Source organism: Macaca nemestrina, chromosome 20 (assembly GCF_043159975.1).
Source record: "Macaca nemestrina isolate mMacNem1 chromosome 20, mMacNem.hap1, whole genome shotgun sequence".
NCBI classification, from domain to species: Eukaryota; Metazoa; Chordata; class Mammalia; order Primates; family Cercopithecidae; genus Macaca; species Macaca nemestrina.
Window position 1 is genome coordinate 4,035,163 of NC_092144.1, and position 20,636 is coordinate 4,055,798.

A 20,636-nucleotide genomic window follows, 5' to 3' on the forward strand; every position below is an offset into this window, starting at 1 on the left:
GGCTGAGGCGGGAGAATGGCGTGAACCCGGGAGGCGGAGCTTGCAGTGAGCTGAGATCCGGCCACTGCACTCCAGCCTGGGTGACAGAGCATGACTCCGTCTCAAAAAAAAAAAAAAAAAAAGAAAAGAAAAGAAAATTACAGCTCATTGTTGTGAATAAGGAATTGTATACCCTATAACTGAAATAAAGGTACAACACTGGGCCAAAGTCACACAGCTAGAAAGTGGCAGAGACCTGGCCAGGTGCAGTGGCTCACACCTGTAATCCCAGCACTTTGGGAGGCCGAGACGGGCGGATCACAAGATCAGGAGATTGAGACCATCCTGGCTAACACAGTGAAACCCCATCTCTACTAAAAATACAAAAAAAATTAGCAGGGCGCAGTGGTGGGTGTTTATAGTGCCAGCTACTCGGGAGGCTGACGCAGGAGAATGGTGTGAACCTGGGAAGCGGAGCTTGCAGTGAGTGAGATCTTGCCACTGCACTCCAGCCTGGGCAACAGAGCGAGACTCTATCTCAAAAAAAAAACCAAAAGAAAAAAAAAGAAAGTGGCAGAGACCCACCCCACTTCTCCAAGAATAAAATCCTATGGGGCCCCTCAGCCTGGTCTAAGGAGGTCCTAACATTAACAGGCCCTAATAAATTTCTATTTCAGGTTCTAAGTATTCTGGGGGTTTCAGAAACCTCTTTTCTTGTTATTGCCCACGTTTCCACCTCTGCCTCAGTTACCTGGAATTATTTCCAGCTCACCTCTGCGCCTTTGCCTAGGCATTCTCCTTTACTAGAAGGGACTTCTCTTCATCTGTCTTACCTCAATCATCTTCCACCATGACACTCTCCTTGACTATCTTCCTCATGTCGGATGAAGTTATGAAATGGAATAATTCAACATTTCTGCCAGGAGCTGTCGGTGGCTCACGCCAGTAATCCCAGCACTTTGGGAGGATATTTCTTTTCCTTTTTTCTTATTTTATTGTATTTTATTTATTTATTTATTTATTTAGACAGGGTCTCACTCTCCTCCCCAGGCTGGAGTGCAGTGGCAAAATCATGGCTCACTGTAGCCTAGAACCCCTTCTGGGCTCAAGCAATCCTCCCCACTCAGCCTCCCAAGAAGCTGGGACTGCAGGCATGTGCCACCACACCCAGCTAATTTTTTTTGTTTTGTTTTGTTTTTTGAGACGGAATTTCGCTCTTATTGCCTGGGCTGGAGTGCGGTGGTGCAATCTCAGCTCACCACAACCTCCATCTCCCGGATTCTCCTGCCTTAGTCTCCCGAGTAGCTGGGATTACAGGCACCTGCCACCACGCCTAGCTACTTTTTTGTATTTTTAGTAGACACGGGGCTTCTCCATGTTGGTCAGGCTGGTCTTGAACTCCCAACCTCAGGTGATCCACCTGTTTCAGCCTCCCAAAGTGCTAGGATTACAGGTGTGAGCCACCGCACCCAACCTCTGGGTAATTTTTAAAAACTTATTCAACCATGCACAGTGGCTCACTCCTGTAATCCCAGGACATTGGGGGGCCAAGGGAGGAGGAATGCTTGGGCCCTGATGTTCAAGACCAGGATCGGTAACATAGTGAGACCTTGTTTCTTTTCTTTCTTTTTTTTTTTTGAGACAGAGTCTCACTCTCTCACCCAGGCTGGAGTGCAGTGGCATGATCTCGGCTCACTGCAAGCTCCGCCTCCCGGCTTCATGCCATTCTCCTGCCTCAGCCTCCCAAGTAGCTGGGACTACAGGCGCCCACCACCACGCCCGGCTAATTTTTTGTATTTTTAGTAGAAACAGGGTTTCATGTGTTAGCCAGGGTGGTCTCGATCTCCTGACCTCGTGATCCACTCGCCTCGGCCTCCCAAAGTGCTGGGATTACAGGCGTGAGCCACCGCGCCTGGTCAGTGAGACCTTGTTTCTTTTTTTTTTTTTTTTTTTTTTGAGACGGAGTCTTGCTCTGTGCCCTAGGCTGGAGTGCAGTGGCGCGATCTCAGCTCACTGCAAGCTCCACCCCGCCGGGTTCACGCCATTCTCCTGCCTCAGCCTCCCGAGTAGCTGGGACTACAGGCGCCCACCACCACGCCCAGCTAATTTTCTTGTATTTTTAGTAGAGACGGGGTTTCACCGCGTTAGCCAGGATGGTCTCCATCTCCTGACCTCGTGATCCGCCCATCTCAGCCTCCCAAAGTGCTGGGATTACAGGCTTGAGCCACCGCGCCCAGCCAGAGACCTTGTTTCTACTAAAAAATAAAAATAACAGGCCAGGCGTGGTGGCTCACGCCCGTAATCCTAGCACTTTAGGAGTCTGAGGCAGTTGGATCACGAGGTCAGGAGTTCAGGACCAGCCTGGCCAACATGACGAAAATTTGTCTCTACTAGAAATAAAATACAAAAATTAGCCTGGGGTGGTGGCAGGCACCTGTAGTCCCAGCTACTTGGGAGGCTGAGGCAGAGAATTGCTTGAACTTGGGAGGTGGAGATTGTAGTGAGCCAAGATTGAACCACGGCACTCCAGCCTAGGCGACAGAGCGAGACTCCATCTCAAAAAATAATAATACTAAAAAACAAAATAGGCCGGGCGCGGAGGTTGCACCTGGCTTAACCATTGCAACCTCCGCCTCTCGAGTTCAAGTGATTCTCTTGCCTCAGCCTCCCGAGTAGCTAGGATTACAGGCATGTGCCACCATGCCCAGCTAATATTTGTATTTTTAGTAGAGTTGGGGTTTCACCATCTTGGCCAGGCTGGTCTAGAACTCCTGACTTCATGATCCACCTGCCTCAGCCTCCCAAAGTTCTGGGATTACAGGTGTGAGCCACCGTGTCCCGCCTTTCTTTCTTTCTTTCTTTCTTTTTTTTTTTTTTTGATAAGGAGTCTTGCTGTGTTGCCCAGGCTGGCTGGAGTGCAATGGTGCGATCTCGGTTCACTGCAACCTCTACCTCCTGGGTTCATGCCATTCTCCTGCCTCAGCTTCCTGAGTAGCTGGCACAAGTGCCCACCACTATACCTGGCTAATTTTTTGTATTTTTAGTAGAGATGGGGTTTCACTGTGTTAGGATGGTCTCGATCTCCTGACCTTGTGATCTGCCTGCCTCAGACTCCCAAAGTGCTTGGATTACAGGTGTGAGCCGCCGTGCCCGGCCATTAACCACTTTTTTTTTTTCTTTTTTTAAACGGAGTCTCGCTCTGTCGCCCAGGCTGGAGCGCGGTGGCCAGATCTCGGCTCACTGCAAGCTCCGCCTCCCGGGTTTACTCACTGCAAGCTCCGCCTCCCGGGTTTATGCCATTCTCCTGCCTCAGCCTCCCGAGTAGCTGGGACTACAGGCACCTGCCACCACACCTGGCTAGTTTTTTGTATTTTTTTAGTAGAGACGGGGTTTCACTGTGTTAGCCAGGATGGTCTCGATCTCTTGACCTCGTGATCTGCCCATCTCGGCCTCCCAAAGTGCTGGGATTACAGGTTTGAGCCACCCTGCCCAGCCCATTAACCACTTTTAAGTGTACAGTTCAGTGGCCTCAGGAACATTCACATTGTTGTGCAACCTTTACAGCAATCATTACATTTCATCTTGTGAAACGTAAATTCCGCCTAATTAAGTAATAACTACCTCCAACCCCTAGTAACCTCTAGTCTCCTTTTCCTCTCTAGAATTTGACAACTCTAGGGACCTCCTACAAGTGGACACATAGAAGACAATACTTGTCTTTTTACGTCTGGCTGATTTCATTGAGGATAACGTCCTTAAGGTTCGTCTACGTTGCAGCCTGTGTAACAGATAGCTTTTAAAACATATTGCAGGCCAGGCACGGTGGCTCATGCCTGTAATCCCAGCAATTTGGGAGGCCGACGCTGGCGGATCACTTGAGGTTGGGAATTCAAGATCAGGCTGGCCAACATGATGAAACTCCGTCTCTACTAACAATACAAAAATTAGCCGGGCGTGGTGGCAGGCGCCTGTAGTCCCAGCTACTCGGGAGGCTGAGGCAGGAGAATGGCGTGAACCTAGGAGGTGGAGCTTGCAGTGAGCCGAGATCGCGCCACTGCACTCCAGCCTGGGCGATAGAGTAAGACTCTGTCTCAAAAAAAAAAAAAAAAGAGCCGGGCGCGGTGGCTCACGCCTGTAATCCCAGCACTTTGGGAGGCCGAGGTGGGCGGATCACAAGGTCAGGAGATCGAGACCACGGTGAAACCCCGTCTCTACTAAAAATACAAAAAATTAGCTGGGCGCGGTTGTGGGCGCCTGTAGTCCCAGCTACTCGGGAGGCTGAGGCAGGAGAATGGCGTGAACCCGGGAGGCGGAGCTTGCAGTGAGCCGAGATCGCGCCACTGCACTCCAGCCTGGGCGACAGAGCGAGACTCCGTCTCAAAAAAAAAAAAAAAAAAAGGAAAAGAAAAATTGCACCAGCCTTGGCAACATGGTGAAATCCCATCTCTACAAAAAAAAAAAAAAAAAAAAAAAAAAAAAAATTAGCCTGCCATGGTGGTACACATCTTTAGTCCCAGCTACTTGTGGGGGCTGAGGCAGGAAGATTCCTTGAGCTCAGGAGGTCAAGCCTGTAGTGAGCCAAGATTACACCACTGCACTCCAGCCTGGGTGATATAGTGAGACTCCTTCTCAAAAAAAAAAAAAAAAAAAATTGCATAGGGCCGGGCAAGGTGGTTCATACCTGTAATTCCAGAACTTTGGGAGGTCGAGGCAGGAGGGCTGCTTGAGTTCAGGAGTTTGAGACCAGTCTGGGTAACAAAGTGGGACCCCGTCTTTATAAAAAATTAAAAATTAGCCAGGTGTGGTGGCACATATCTGTAGTCCCAGCTACTCAAGACGCTGAGGCAGGAGGATTACTTGAGTCCGAAGGGTAGAGGCTGCAGTGAGCCGAGATCATTTCACTGCATTCCAGCCTGGTCAAGAGAGCAAGAGCCTATCTCCAAAAAAAAAAATAATAGTAATAATAATTGCTGCCGGGCGCGGTGGCTCACGCCTGTAATCCCAGCACTTTGGGAGCCTGAAGCAGGCAGATCATGAGGTTAGGAGATGGAGACCATCCAGAGAGGCCAACATGGTGAAACCCCATCTCTACAAAAAATTAGCTGGGCGTGGTGGTGCACACTGTAGTCCCAGCTACTCGGGAGGCTGAGGCAGGGGAATCACTTGAACCCGGGAGGTGGAGGTTGCAGTGAGCCAAAATCGCACCACTGCAGTCCAGCCTGGTGACAGAGCAAGACTCTGTCTCAAAAAAAATAAATAAATAAGCCGGGTGCGGTGACTCACGCCTGTAATCCCAGCACTTTGGGAGACTGAGGCGGGTGGATCACGAGGTCAGAAGATCGAGACCATCCTCCCTAACATGGTAAAACCCTGTCTCTACTAAAAATACACAAAATTAGCTGACGTGGTGGCGGGCGCCTGTAGTCCGAGTTACTACGGGAGGCTGAGGCAGGAGAATGGCGTGAACTTGGGAGGTGGAGCTTGCAGTGAGCTGAGATCATGATACTGCACTCCAGCCTGGGCGACAGAGCGAGACTCCGTCTCAAAAAATAAATAAATAAATAAAAATAAATAAATAAATAAAAATTGTATGGGGAGATATTTATAATAATAAATCATTCAGCCAGATGTTGTGGCTCATGCCTCTAATCCCAGTACTTTGGGAGACAGAAGTGTAAGGATCTCTTGAGCTCAGGAGTTCTCAATCACCTTAGCCAACACAGTGAGATCCTGTCTCTAAAACAAAGAAAATCATGTGATGTGTATATCTGCTTTTCAGATGTAACTTGACATACTGAATTTTAACTGGAAATTCTAACTATAGCCCTTCTCAATGTAGCAGGCTAAAGGATCTTTTTTAAAAAATGGTTTTGGCTGAGTGCGGTGGCTCACGCCTGTAATCCCAGCGCTTTGGGAGGCCGAGGCAGGCAGATCGCAAGCTCAGGAGTTCGAGACCACCTGGCCAATATGGTGAAACCCCGTTTCTACTAAAAAGTACAAAAATTAGCCGGGCGTGGTGGTGGGCATCTGTAGTGCCAGCTACTCAGGAGGCTGAGGTGGGAGAGTCACTTGAATCCGGGAGGCAGAGGTTGCAGTGAGCCGAGATCATGACACTGCACTCCATCCTGGGCAAGAGAGCAAGACTCTGTCTCGGAAAAAAAAAAAAAAAAAGAAGGCTTTCTTTGTTTCTTTATGTTTTGAGATGGATTCTCACTCTGTTGCCCAGGCTGGAGTGCAGTGGCACGATCTTGGCTCACTGCAACTTCTGCCTCCCAGGTTCAAGCGATTCTCCTGCCTCAGCCTCCTGAGTAGCTGGGATTACAGGTGTGTGCCACCACACCCAGCTAATTGTTTAGTATTTTTAGTAGAGATGGGGTTTCACCATGTTGGTCAGGCTGGTCTCGAACTCCTGACCTTGTGATCTACCAGCCTTGACCTCCCAAAGTGCTGGGATTACAGGTGTGAGCCACCGCGCCCAGGCTGTGTGTATATGTATATAAAAAAATATATAAATATATATATAATATATATACAATATATAAAAATGTGTAAATACATCTTTATATATAAAAACATATATGTATGTTTTTTTTTAGACAGATTCTCGTTCTACTGCCCAGGCTGAAGTGCAGTGGTGCCATCTCGGCTCACTGCAACCTCCGTCTCCTGGGTTCAAGCAATATTCCTGCCTCAGCCTTCTGGGTAGCTGGGATTACAGGCGCCTGCCACCACGCCTGGCTAATTTTTGTATTTTTAGTACAGATGGGGTTTCACCATCTTGGCCAGGCTGGTTTTGAACTCCTGACCTCGTGATCCACCTGCCTCAGGCTTCCAAAGTGCTGGGATTACAGGCGTGAGCCAGCACACCCAGTTCCTGTTTGTTTATTTTTAGTATGGACAGTCTTGCTATACTGGCCAGGGTGGTCTCAAACTCCTGCCTTCAAACAATCCTCCCACCTCAAGTGCTAGGATTACAGGCATCAGGTACCATGGTCACCCAGCTTTATTGATATGTAATTAACATACCATCAATTTCACTTCTTTTAGTATATAATTCAATGAAGTTTATAACGTATTTACAGAATTGTACAACCATCATCACAATCTAAATTTGGAAAGTTTGCATCATCCTAAAAAGACACCTCAGGCCGGGCTTGGTGGCTCACACCAGTGGATCACGCCTGTGGTTCACTTTGGGAGGCCAAGGTGGGCAGATCACCTGAGGTCAGGAGTTCAAGATCAGCCTGGCCAAAATGGTGGCATGCACCATCACTTCAGGTTAATTTTTGTATTTTTAGTAGAGACAGGGTTTTACCATGTTGGCCAGGCTAGCTTCAAGCTCCTAACCTCAGGTAATCCACCTGCCTTGGCCTCCAAAAATGCTGGGATTACAGGTGTCAGTGACTGTGCCTGGTCAGCCTCCTTAAAGGCCATATCCATGGGCGGTCTGTGCTTCCACATGTGCATTTGGGAGGACGATACAAAATTCAGTCCCTAGCAGCTAGAAATGGAATTGCTGGGTCATATGGTAAGTCTATGTTTTTTCTTTTTGTTCTTATTTTGAGACAGAGTCTTGCTCTGTCGCCCAGGCTGGAGTGCATTAGCACAATCTCGGCTCACTGCAACCTCTCTCTCTCGGGTTTAAGCAATCCTCCTGACTCAGCTTCCCAAGTAGTTGGGATGGCAGGCATGCACCATCACACCTGGCCAATATTTTTGGTATTTTTAGTAGAGACAAAGCTTCACCATGTTGGCCACGCTGGTCTCAAACTCTTGACCTCAAGGGATCCGCCTGCCTCAGCCCCCCGAAGTGCTGGGATTACACGTGTAAGCCGCGGCGCCTGGCCTATGTTTAATTTTTATTTTATTTATTTATTTAGGTTTTTTTTTTTTTTTTTGAGACGGAGTCTCGCTTTGTCGCCCAGGCTGGAGTGCAGTGGCGCGATCTCGGCTCACTGCAAGCTCCGCCTCCCGGGTTCACGCCATTCTCCTGCCTCAGCCTCCCGAGTAGCTGGGACTACAGGTGCCCACAACCGCGCCCGGCTAATTTTTTTTTTTGTATTTTTAGTAGAGACGGGGTTTCACCGTGGTCTCGATCTCCTGACCTTGTGATCCGCCCGCCTCGGCCTCCCAAAGTGCTGGGATTACAGGCGTGAGCCACCGCGCCCGGCTATTTATTTAGTTTTTTGAGACGAAGTCCCATCTCTCTCTGTCGCCCAAGTTGGAGTGCAGTGGCACGATCTCATCTCACTGCAACCGCTGCCTCCGGGTTCAAGCGATTCTCCTGCCTCAGTCTCTTGGGTAGCTGGAATTACAGGTGCGCGCCACCACGCCCAGCTAATTTTTTGCATTTTTAGTAGAGATGGGGTTTTACCATGTTGGCCAGGGTTGTCTCGAACTCCTGACCTCAAGTGATCCACCCACCTCGGCCTCCCAAAGTATTGGGATTACAGGCGTGAATCACCGCGCCTGGTCTTGTTTTTTGAAACGAAGTCTCGCTCTGTCACCCAAGTTGCAGTGCAGTGGCGCGGTCTCGGCTCACTGCAACCTCTGCCTCCCAGGTTCAAGTGATTCTCCTGCCTCAGCCTCCCAAGTAGCTAGGACTATAGGCACCACCACCACGCCTGGCTAAGTTTTGTATTTTTTCTAGAGATGGGCTTTCACCAAATTGGCCAGGCTGGTCTAGTACTCCTGACCTTAAGTAAGGATCAGATGCTTGTTTTTGCTCTTCCCTGTGCTCCTCATGCCCTCCCAGGGCTCGCCTCACTATAGCGTCCAACTTCTGTTCATCCTCCCAGTGTCTGGTTAAACTGACTTCATCCAGTAACCCTCTGTGATCCCCCAGGAGAGAAGTCGTCTCCATTATTCAGCTTTTTTTCCTCAAGCACCCTGGTTCTTTTTAGTTCTTACCATGGATCCTAATTACAAAAAAAAAAAAAAAAAAAGCAAAACAAAACATAACAACATCAACGAATTTAAAAAGTTAACATTTCTTGGCCCTGGTATACTTGATTCCTGGAAGGTAGAGTTATAGCTTCTTCTGTTTTTTTTTCCCCCGCTCTGTCGCCCAGGCTGGAGTGCAGTGGCGCGATCTCGGCTTACTGTAACCCCCACCTTCTGGGTTCAAGTGATTCTCCTGCCTCAGCCTCCCGAGTAGCTGGTATAGGTGAGCGGCCACCACGCCCGGCTAATTTTCGTATTTTTAGTAGAGACGGGGTTTCACCATGTTGGCCAGGCTGGTCTGGAACTCCTGACCTCGTGATCCGCCCGCTTCGTCCTCCCAAAGTGCTGGGATTACAGGCCTGAGCCACCGCGCCCGGCCGAGTTATAGCTTCTAATACTTCCTGTATTTCCTGTTGCCCGGCTCAGTCTAGAGCAGGGTCCTCACAATCCTATAAGATCTTGTAAGATCGGAACCATCATGGGCCCCATTTTCCAAGTGCAGAGACTGAAAGCCCAGGACAATCAAGCGCCTTGGCCCCACGGTATTCAGTACATTTTTCTTGAATGAATATGTCTGTGGGGCGTTTGGCGGCCCTGGCATATAGTAGGTACTCAGTAAGTTTTTAACTAAGTGAAGAAATAACTATTCTGTGCATTTTGCTACTGTTTATCCTAAGAGCTCCCCGAGAGCCTGCCCCTTCCTCTAAGCCCCGCCCCCTCGAGCTGGCAATCTCCCGTCCCTGTTTTATGTTGTATCGCTCTTCTTTCGATAGCCAATGGCCGACGTTCCCGCTGAAGCCCCGCCTCTTGTAATGGCCAATGCCTGCTCCCTACCTTGAGGCGCTTCTCTTGTGGTATCCAGTGTCTTGCATCTCTACTTTAAGCCCCTCCTCCTGAGCGAGAGAGGCTGTCAATGACTCGCCCCTTGCGTTGACTGATTGGCCTTCTTTTCTGCGGTATCCAATGTTCTGCCCTACTTATATCCCCTTGTCTTGTAGCGGTCTATGTCCCGCCTCTTTCCCTTAAGCTCCACCCCTTCACTCTCTTAGCGCCTCTGTTCGTCTCCTCCCACCTTTCCCTTTCACCTCCCATAACCTCCCATTAGAGTATCTGGGTTACGCCCCTTGGTTCTGTCCGTTATCCAATCCCGTTACCTACTGTGCTCCAACCTCTGTTCTCATTGGTCGCCTAGCTTCTCTGTCCTCTGCACGTGGTCCTGAACGACGGCTTTGCAGGCCCGTGACGGCCGGAGGGCTGAACTTCCGTTGGCGCAACGCCCAATAAGCGCGCGCCGGCAGGCTGCCCAGGCAGCCGCCCCCGCCCCCTTGGCGTCCCGCTCCCGCCCCCGGCTTCGCCTCCCGCTGCCGCCGCTGCTGCCGCCGCCGCCGCAGCCGCTTTCCGCGGCCTGGGCCTCCCGCCGTCAGCATGCCACACGCCTTCAAGCCTGGGGACTTGGTGTTCGCTAAGATGAAGGGCTACCCTCACTGGCCGGCCCGGGTGAGGCCGCGCGGGTGATGGGGCCGCTGGGGGGGGTGGGGCAGCGGGGGCCCCGGGCCGGAGGCAGGCGCGCACCGGAGGGCAGGGGGTGTCCTGGGCCTGAAGGAGCTGCGCCCCTGGGGTCTGGGGTTCCTGGGATCTGGGGGTGTCCGGGGCCCGAAGCGGCCGCGCCCTGGGGGTCTGAGGGTCCTGGGCTGCAGGGAGCTGCGCCCTAGGGGTCTGGGGGTGTCCGGGGCCTGCCGAAGCCGCGCCCTGGGGGTCTGGGGGTGTCCGGGGCCTGCAGGAGCCGCGCCCCGGGGTCTAGGGGTCCTGGGCCTCAGGGAGCCCCGCCCTTAGGGTCTGGGGGTCCTGGGCTGCAGGGAGCCGTGTTCTTGGAGTCTGGGGGTGTTCGCATCCTGCCGGACCCGCGGTCTGGACCTGCAGGAGCCCCTCCCGGGGTCTGGGGGTCCTTGGCCTCAGGGAGCTGAGTCCTGGGGTTCTGGGGGTGTCCGAGCCCTGCAGAAGCCGCGCCCCGGGGTCTGGGGGTCCTGGGCCTCAGGGGGCCACGCCTAGGTGTTCTGGGGCTTCCTGAGCCCTGCAGGAGCTGCGCCCTGGGGTCTGGGGGTCCTGGGCCTCAGGGGGCCGCGCCCAGGGGTTCTGAGGGTGTCTGGGGCCTGAGAGACTCTCGCCCTTGTGTTGTGGGGGTCCTGGGGTTCAGGGAGTCGCACCCTGGGAGTCTGGGGGTGTTCTGGGCCCGAGGGAGCCACACCTTGGGAGTTTGGGGGTGTTTGGGGCCTGAAGGAGTCGCTTGCCAACGTTCTAGGGGTCCTGGGCCGGAGGAAGCCGTGCCCTGGGGCTCTGGGGCCTGATAAATTCTCACCCTGGGGGAACGGGGGTCCTGGACCTGAGGGAGCCATGCTGTGGCGGTCTAGGGGGTGTCCTGGGCCCAAGGGAGCCGCGTCTTGGAGGTTTGGGGGTGTCCAGGGCCTGAAGGAGCTGCGCGCCAATGGTCTGGGGGTCCTGGGCCTGAGAAAGCTGTGCCCTGGGGTTCTAGGGGTATGTAGGGCCTTAGAAACTCGCCCTGGGGGTCTGGGGGTCCTAGGCCTGAGGGAGCTGCGCCCTGGGGGTCCGGGGGTGTCCTGGGCCGGAGGGAGCCGCGCCTTGTGTATCTGGGGGTGTCCGGGGTGCCTCGAGGAGCCAGGTGCAGGGTGTCTGGGAGGGTCTGGGACCTGAGGGACCCTCGCCTGAGGGTCTGGGGGTCCCAGGCCTGAGGGCTCAAGGTTCAAGTTTGAGCCAAACTGGGTAACTTGAGATTTGAGGCCAGGGGTCAGATGTGATGGGAGGCTGAAGCACTCCATTGCAGGTCCTGCAGAAGCCCAGTTTTGAGGGGCTGGGGGGCCGAGGGCCATGTGCTAGGGGTCCACGATTGGAGGACGTAGTCATGGGGGAAAGTTGAGGATCAAGGCTAAGGGAAGCTGGGACTTCTGAGTGAGGTGCTGGGGTTGGGGTAATGGGGCTGGAGGCTCTGTTCACAGGGTCATTGGGACTCAGGGAACTAGACCTTAGAATGAAGTCAGCATCAGGGCTGTTGGGGGACCCTGGGAACTGGCCCCCTGTGGGGAGGAGGATGTAGAAGCTGGTTTTGGAGGGACTTGAGGGTGGGGTGGTCCAACCCTAATGCTTGAAATGGAGACAGGCACAGGCCCAGGGAGTGGGAGCGCATCTGAGGGAAGGGGGCTGGCCGAAGGGACCTTGGATGCCCCTTTATGGAAACTGGGGTCCCGAGGACCTGGATAGTCCCAAGTGTCCTGGCTTGAAGGATGTTCTGCACCTTGGAGTCCCAGGTGTGGAGGGGGTGAGTTCCAGGCTCTGAGCGGGACAGGCCAGCGGGGAGCAGGGACCCCAGGCTTTTGTCATCCCCAGGTCTTAGGGCTGAGTCTCCCAGGGCTGAGGTTGGTAGAGTTGGCCGGGCAGGACTGAGGAATTTGGCACTGGGGGTGGAAGGCTGGGGCAGCAGGGAGGGGCCGTGGAAGGGGAGGCCAAACGGTGCCCTGGTCCAGAACTAGCCCAGGGCTGAAGCTGGCATTGCCGCTGGGATGGATGGGCCTTGGAGTACCGTGGGCGGGTCCTGGGTGAGGCAGGAGGAAAAGGGGCCTGTGAAGCATGCCAGGCTGGTCCTTGGGTGGACTGAGTTTGGGATGCTTCTGGTGGGAGAGGGATGCTGGGCCTGGCTGCCCATGGCCAAGCCCAGGGGCCGGGACTCTGAGAGTAGCTCCGAGGAGACCCAAGCAAGAAGGAAGCTGGGTGAGTGGGGCAGGGAAGATCAGGAGCCCCCAGAACCTGGAGAGGTGGATGGGGAAGGAATTCATTGGGAGCGGAGAAACCACTCTAGCCTGCTGTGCTCGCGCTGACTTTCTTGGGGGAGACCAGAGCAATGCAACTTTCCAGGCACTTCCCTCCCTTTCCCAGCTCTCTTCTTCCCAGAGCACTCGCTTTTCTCTACCCCGTCCCCCCTTCTCCAGCCTGCTCTCCTAGCCCCAGACGTTTCCAAGCACCTGATTGGAAGTGAAGGGGCTGTTAGCCTCCAGTGGGGAGGTGACTGACAGCTGCCGGAGCCCATGGGCCTGCAGGGAGAGGGTGGGACTTCCTGGATGCTCAGGGCCGTTTCTTGTAGCCCACCCCCCACCCTCTGCATCCTTGGAGCTGCCAGCTGCATCCTCTGGGGGACCACCCATGAGCCCCTCTTTGCGGGAGGGGTCCCCAGGGAAGGTCCTGGGAGTCCATAGACGCTGAGCTTGGCCCCACGCCCTGGTTGCTTCAGAGGGCCGGATCTGGCTTTGCTCATGTAGAGCACCTGCCCTGGGTGGGCCAGCTCTCTCCCTGTAGTCAGGGGCGATCTCTCTGGATGAGGCACAGCTTTGCAGTGGAGGGGACGCAGAAGAATGCAGCTTCCCATTGGGAAGGGGCTGCTGCTTCCCGGGTTGAAGGCTCCCCTCCTCCCAGCGTGATTTGCCCCAAATAACTTGGCTGATTTCTTGGTGATGTCCTGGGTCCGTGGGTAAAGCCGCCCCTGACTGGCCTCTCACTGCAGATTGATGACATTGCTGACGGCGCCGTGAAGCCCCCACCCAACAAGTACCCCATCTTTTTCTTTGGCACGCACGAAACGTAAGTGTCCCCTGCTGGGGCTTGGTTTTCTCCTCTGGTGCCTCCTGGGGTGGCCACACTCACCTGAGACTGGTCCCCGTTTCCCTTCTCCAGAGCCTTCCTGGGACCCAAGGACCTGTTCCCCTATGACAAATGTAAAGACAAGTACGGGAAACCGAACAAGAGGAAAGGCTTCAATGAAGGGCTGTGGGAGATCCAGAACAACCCCCACGCCAGCTACAGCGCCCCTCCGGTGAGTACCCGTGGTGGAGAGCGAGCGCGAAGGGTGCTTCTGAGGCGAGAGGCCTCCAGACAGGGTCTCTCGCCTGGGCACTGTGGACACATGGGGCGCGATCATTCCCTGTGGTGGGGCGTTCGGGTCCCCGCAGGTGCTGAGCAGTGTCCCTGGCCACCACCTACTCCATGCCAAGGCCACCCCCACCCCATTCATGGTGATGATAGATGTCCCCAGACATTGCCCAGTGTCCCCTGGGTGGAGGGGAATGGGACAGAATCAGCCCTGGCAAGAACCCCTGCTCTAGAATCAGCCCAAGTTTCTTTTTTCTTTCTTTTTTTTTTTTTTTGAGACAGTCTCGTTCTGTCGCCCAGGCTGGAGGGCAGTGGTGCAATCTTGGCTCACTGCAAGCTCTGCCTCCTGGGTTCCCGCCATTCTCCTGCCTCAGCCTCCCGAGTAGCTGGGACTACAGGTGACCGCCACCACCATTTTTTTGTATTTTTAGTAGAGACGGGGTTTCACCGTGTTAGCCAGGATGGTCTCAATCTCCTGACCTGTGATCTGCCCGCCTTGGCCTCCCAAAGTGCTGAGATTACAGGCGTGAGCCACTGCGCCCATCCTTTTTTTTTTTTTGAGACAGAGTCTTGCTCTGTTGCCCAGGCTGGAGTGCAGTGGCGGGATCTTGGCTCACCGCAATCTCTGCCTCTGGGTCCAGCTGATTCTCCTGCCTCAGACTCCCAAGTAGCTGGGATTACAGGTGCCCTCTCCCATGCCCAGCTAATTTTTGTATTTTTGGTAGAGACAGGGTTTCACCATGTTGGCCAGGCTGGTCTCGAACTCCTGAACTCAGGTGATCCGCCCGTCTCAGCCTCCCGAAGTGTTGGGATTACAGGGGTGAGCCACTGCGCCCAGCCAGCCCAAGTTTCTAACAGAGTGTTGTCATAGCTCTCTTAAAACTTTGTTTTCTTAGGAAAACACGATTTTTTCTTTTGAGAACAGTCCCCTCTTCCACTGTTACTGCCAGATTTTAGAGGAGTGAAAAGGCCATGGTGTGTAGACGTGAGCGTTCTCAGGTGGAAAAAAACATCAAGAATCAGATGACATGTCGTTGGCAAATGGGTTTCTAGAAATAGGGAAAGAAAGGAATATAGAACAGTGGAAGGCAAATGGCTAAAAGGCCGTGGAAGGATGGGAGAAAGGTGCCTTACTCTTCAGTATTTTGGAGTGAGATGGGGAGTGGGGAAACTGGGTTGGTGTTCTTTCCGCCGCTGTAACCACACGTTTTTGAGGTTTCTGTGAGAGGCTGGGGGCCAGGGGTAGCCCAGGCTTAGCAGGGGCAGGCATGAAGTTGGCAGGGAGGCCCAGGGAACTGACCACAAGCTAGGGAAAGCTTGGCCGTTAGGGAAGAAAAGGACCCCCGAGGTGGTCTGAGTGGAGGAAGGCAGGAGGGGCCCAGCCTTTGGCTTTTGTGAGTGGAGGATGGAGTCTCTTTGCGGTGCCTGGTCCTGCTTGAGAACCCGGGGTCTTGAGGCCTGTCTGTGCCTCTCCTTCGTCTCGGCCTGGGCTGGGTGGTGCCTGTGAGCATTTGCTCCAGGATCCGCAGATGTTTCGATGGTGACACCTGCCATGCACATGTGTCATGGGGACCAGGAACAGTCAGGCACAGTCCTTTGTCTTCTGGGAGCTCATGGTCCAGAACTGAGGATTCACTCAACAGTTGTACTTTGAGCGCCGAGGATCTGGCAGCCCCTTCTCAGGGGTCTGGGGCCCACTGATGTTGCATGCTGAGGGTAGTTTACTTCAACACCTGTGGTGTGTCTAGGAAACTGAGGTTTTCCTGGTTTCATACTTGCCATCTTTCCCCAGGCTGTGACTGTCCCCAGCCTGGATGGATAGGTCGGAAATCCTTCAAGGTAGCTGTTGCGTGAGATCTTTTTCTGGCCCCAGGTCAATTTCTCTTTGGTTCCATCCTGAGCTCATTACCTCCTGGTGAATCATCACACCATTTAATATTTATTGGACACCTACAGCTTGCTAAGCACTGTATGGAGGCCTGTCTTCGAGGAAAGGAAATTAAACAAGCCCTGTACAGATCCCCCAAGATGAGAAGTAGCTTTAGTTGAGGCCACTGCTGCTCTTAGCTTCTCTAGCCCATCTATGCTTCCAGATGGAACGTGTGTTTAAGATGCAGATTCCTGGCCGGGCACTGTGGCTCACGCCTGTAATCCCAGCACTTTGGGAGGCTGTGGCTGGTGGATCATGAGGTCAGGAGTTCAAGACCAGCCTGTCCAAGATGGTGAAACCCAGTCTCTACTAAAAATACAAATATTAGCCCGGTGTGGTGGCAGGTGCCTGTAATCCCAGCTACTTGGGAGGCTGAGGCAGGAGAATTGGTTGAACCCAGGAAGGAGAAGTTGCAGTGAGTCAAGATCGTGCCACTGCACTTCAGCCTGAGCAACAGAGAGAGACTCCATCTCAAAAAAAAAATGCAGATTCCTGGGCCATTTTCCTAGAGGCATAGATTTAATCGTGTAGGATAGGAGCTCTGAAGTTTTTCTTGCCAAGTTTTGTCTTTTTTTTTTTTTTTTTTTTTTTGAGGCGGAGTCTCGCTCTGTCGCCCAGGCTGGAGTGCAGTGGCCGGATCTCAGCTCACTGCAAGCTCCGCCTCCCGGGTTCACGCCATTCTCCTGCCTCAGCCTCCCGAGTAGCTGGGACTACAGGCGCCCGCCACCTCGCCCGGCTAGATTTTTGTATTTTTTAGTAGAGACGGGGTTTCACCGTGTTAGCCAGGATGGTCTCGATCTCCTGACCTCGTGATCCGCCCGTCTCGGCCTCCCAAAGTGCTGGGATTACAGGCTTGAGCCACCGCGCCCGGCCCTTTTTTTTTTTTTTTTTTTTTGAGATGGAGTCTTGCTCTGTCGCCCAGGCTGGAGTGCAATGATGTAATCTCGGCTCATTGCAACCTCCACCTCCCGGGTTCAAGCGATTCTCCTGCCTCAGCCTCCTGAGTAGCTGGAATTACAGGCATCCACCACCATGCCTGGCTAATTTTTATAGAGATGGGGTTTTACCATATTGGCCAGGCTGGTCTCGACCTCCTGACCTCAGGTGATCCGCCTGCTTCAGCCTCCCAAAATTCTGGGATTACAGGCGTGAGCCACCGTGCCTGTCCTGTCCTGGATGCTTCTGATGTAGCCAGTACATATCCGGTGTTTGGAAGCACAGCTTTGTGGAAATCCGAGCTGTCTCTTTTTTTTTTTTTTTTTTTTTTTTTTTGAGGCAGGGTCTCGTTCTTTTTTTTTTTTTTTTTTTTTTTTTTTTGAGACGGAGTCTCGCTCTGTCACCCAGGCTGGAGTGCGGTGGCCGGATCTCAGCTCACTGCAAGCTCCGCCTCCCGGGTTCACGCCATTCTCCTGCCTCAGCCTCCCGAGTAGCTGGGACTATAGGCGCCCGCCACCTCGCCCGGCTAGTTTTTTGTATTTTTTTAGTAGAGACGGGGTTTCACCGTGTTAGCCAGGATGGTCTCGATCTCCTGACCTCGTGATCCGCCCGTCTCGGCCTCCCAAAGTGCTGGGATTACAGGCGTGAGCCACCGCGCCCGGCTGAGGCAGGGTCTCATTCTTTCGCCCAGGCTGGGATACTGTGGTACAGTCATGGCTCACTGCGGCCTCAACCCTCCAGACTCAGGTGATCCTTCCTCCTCAGCTTCCCGAGTAGCTGGGACTTAAAAAAAAAAAAAAAAAAAAAAAGGAAAGATGCAGATTTGTCGGCCATTTTCCTAGAGGCGTAGATTTAATTGTGTAACCCAGGTAATTTCTGTATTTTTTGTAGACATGAGATTTCATTATGTTGCCCAGGTTGGTCTCAAACTCCTCAAGTAATCCTCTCACTTTGGCCTCCTAAAGTACTAGGATTACAGGCATGAGCCATTATTCCCAGCCCCGTCTCTTTTTTCCATCTTTGAAGTTATTTGTTTGTTTATTTATTTATTTATTTAGAGACGGAGTCTTGCTCTGTTGCCGAGGCTGGAGGGCCGTGGTGCAATCTCGACTCCCTGCAACCTCCACCTCCCGGGTTCAAAGAATTCTTGTGCCTCAGCCTCCCAGGTAGCTGGGATTACCAGCATGAGCCACCATACCCGGCTAATCTTTGTATTGTTAGTGGAGACGGGGTTTCACCGTGTTGGACAGGCTGGTCTTGAACTCCCGACCTCAGGTGATCCGCACCCCCGTTGGCCTCCCAAAGTGCTGGGATCACAGGCATCAGCCACCGTGCCCCGCCTATTAGTTTGTTTTTATGTTTTGAGTGGGAATACAGACGTTAAAAATTCAAAAGGAACAAACGGGCCTACAGTGAGAAGCCAGTCTCACTCCCGTTCCTGCCTGCTGGTCACTCTATTTTGTTTTCCTCTCAAGATAGCTGCAGCTCCCAGTCCCATAACATCCTTCCCAGATTCTTCATTCCTAGAAAACCATCCCCAGTTTTCTGTTGTTAAGCATGTAATTCTGAACTGTGTTTTATTCACCCAACTTTATATCTTGAAACTTGGTCCACACCACGATGCAGAGAACAGGCTCTTTTTTTTTTTTTTTTTTTTGAGATAGAATTTCGCTCTTGTCGCCCAGGCTGGAGTGCAGTGGCACAATCTCGGCTCACTGCAACCTCTGCCTCGCGGGTTCAAGCGATTCTCCTGTCTCAGCCTCCCGAGTAGCTGAGATTATAGGCGCCCACTACCATGCCTGACTAATTTTGTATTTTTAGTAGAGACAATGTTTCACCATGTTAATCAGGCTGGTCTTGAACTCCTGACCTCAGGTGATCCACCCACCTTGGCCTCCCAAAGGGCTGGGATTACAGGTGTGAGCCACCACATTCCAGCCCAGGCTCATTTTTTTTAACAGCCTTAGCGCAAGTAGTAATGCCACCAAGAGCGGACAGGAAGGCCTGGGTCCCATCCCCTCGCCAAGCCAGTAGGTGAAACATGGCAGCTTGGCCTGGTTCCAGTTGCATCGCCTTTTGGTCCTCATAGTAATCCTCAGAGTGGCCTGGACGGGAGGTTTTTGTTTTTTTTTTGAGAATGTGTCTCGCTCTGTCACCCAGGCTAGAGTGCAGTGGTGTGATCTCTGCTCACTACAACCTCCGCCTTCCAGGTTCAAGCGATTCTCCTGCCTCAGCCTCCCGAGTGGCTGGGATTACAGGCACCCACCACCACACCCGGCTAATTTTTTGTATTTTTAGTAGAGATGGGTTTCACCATATTGACCCGGATGGTCTCGAACTCCTGACCTCGTGATCTGCCCACCTCGGCCTCCCAAAGTGCTGGGATTACAGGTATGAGCCAGCACACCCAAGAGTGGAAACTATTTTTTCCATTGAGTAGATGAGCAGAATGAGACTCAAGGGGTTGCTCAGATGTGCCAGGCGTGATGGCTCACACCTGTAACCTCAGCACTGTGGGAGGCCAAGGGGGGTGAATTGCTTCAGGTCAGGAGTTCCAGACCAGCTTGGTGAACATGGCAAAACCCCATTCTACTAACACTACAAAAATTAGCCGGGCTCACGCCTGAAGTTCCAGCACTTTGGGAGGCCGAGGAGGGGTCACCTGAGGTCAGGATGTCACGACCAGACTGGCCAACAAAATGAAACCCCGTCTCTACAAAAATACAAAAATTAGGCCGGGCGCAGTGGCTCATACCTGTAATCCCAGCACTTTGGGAGGCCGAGGCGGGCAGATCATGAGGTCAGGCGATCGAGACCATCCTGGCTAACACGGTGTAACCCCATCTCTACTAAAAAAATATATATGGCCGGGCGCGGTGGCTCAAGCCTGTGATCCCAGCACTTTGGGAGGCCGAGACGGGCGGATCACGAGGTCAGGAGATCGAGACCATCCTGGCTGACACGGTGAAACCCCGTCTCTACTAAAAAATACAAAAAATTAGCCGGGCGAGGTGGCGGGCGCCTGTAGTCCCAGCTACTCTGGAGGCTGAGGCAGGAGAATGGTGTGAACCCTGGAGGCGCAGCTTACAGTGAGCCGAGATCTAGCCACTGCACTCCAGCCTGAGCGACACAGTGAGATTCCATCTAAAAAAAAAAGAAAAGAAACCCCGCCTCTACCCAACTACAAAAATTAGCCGGGCTCACATCTGTAATCCCAGCACTTTGGGAGGCCAAGGAGGGTGGGTCACCTGAGGTCAGGAGGTCAGAGCAGACTGGCCAACACAGTGCAACCCCGCCTCTACAAAAATATAAAAATTAGCCAGGTGTGGCAGTGGGCACCTGTAATCCCAGCCACTCGGGGGTTCAGAGAATCTCTTGAACCCAGGAGGCAGAGGTGCAGTGAGCCGAGATTGTGCCAGTGCACTCCAGCCTGGGTGACAGAATGAGACTCTGTCCCCCCAAAAAGAAAAAAAGGTTTGCTTAGATGCCCAGAGGAACCCAGGTGGTGTCTGAGGCCTTGTAGACATAGGCCACGGTTTCTCAGCATCAGTACCTTACAACAGAGTATAGCAGTGATAGTTGGGGCCAGGTCATTCGGCCATTCTGCAGCATACGGTCTGTCCTGGACACTGCAGGGTGTTGGGCAGCATTCCTGGCTCCTACTCACTCCATGCCAGGAGCGCCCACCACTAACCTTGATGACCAGAATGTCTCTAGACATTTGGCCTAGAAGGATCCCACCTGATACATCCCTGTTGTTTGGTAGATGAAGAGGTAGAGAGACCTGTCCAAGGTTCTCAAGCTTGTGAGCAACAGAGCTGAGCTGGGGTCAGAAACCAGGACCCCAGCTCGCAGTCTCCCCGACTCCCAGATCCTCCGACTCCCTGGCCCCCCAGCTCCCAGGCTGGCATTCTTT

The 20,636-nt window shown here is 53.0% G+C and overlaps 2 protein-coding genes across 4 annotated transcripts in view; both read left to right on the forward strand.

The window, feature by feature from the left end:
• Window positions 1-7,417: 7,417 nt before the first annotated feature.
• Window positions 7,418-9,971, forward strand: LOC139360189 (putative uncharacterized protein CCDC28A-AS1). Its single transcript, XM_071086177.1, has 4 exons — window positions 7,418-7,440; window positions 7,881-8,002; window positions 8,297-8,352; window positions 9,921-9,971. Exons 1-4 carry the CDS (start codon window positions 7,418-7,420, stop codon window positions 9,969-9,971), a joined length of 252 nt encoding a protein of 83 aa, XP_070942278.1.
• A 249-nt stretch (window positions 9,972-10,220) lies between these two features.
• The window catches only part of HDGFL2 (HDGF like 2), a 36,512-nt gene continuing 26,096 nt past the window's right edge, over window positions 10,221-20,636 (forward strand). For all 3 annotated transcript variants that reach the window (XM_071086044.1, XM_071086046.1, XM_071086045.1), the window contains exons 1-3: window positions 10,221-10,419; window positions 13,490-13,566; window positions 13,660-13,798. In XM_071086044.1, coding sequence (XP_070942145.1) covers window positions 10,348-10,419; window positions 13,490-13,566; window positions 13,660-13,798 — 288 coding nt within the window. In that variant the 5' untranslated portion in view covers window positions 10,221-10,347. The remainder of the gene's footprint in view (window positions 10,420-13,489; window positions 13,567-13,659; window positions 13,799-20,636) is intronic.

What these genes read in the sequence shown, in the direction of transcription:
- LOC139360189 (XM_071086177.1), top strand. Translation starts at nt 7,418, where the DNA reads ATGGGCGGTCTGTGCTTCCACAT. An exon ending in GGCGGTCTGTGCTTCCACAT is followed by an intron (nt 7,441 to 7,880) that starts GTGCATTTGGGA and finishes TTTTTTTTTGAG; the next exon opens with ACGGAGTCTCGCTTTGTCGC. An exon ending in CCGAGTAGCTGGGACTACAG is followed by an intron (nt 8,003 to 8,296) that starts GTGCCCACAACC and finishes CTGGAATTACAG; the next exon opens with GTGCGCGCCACCACGCCCAG.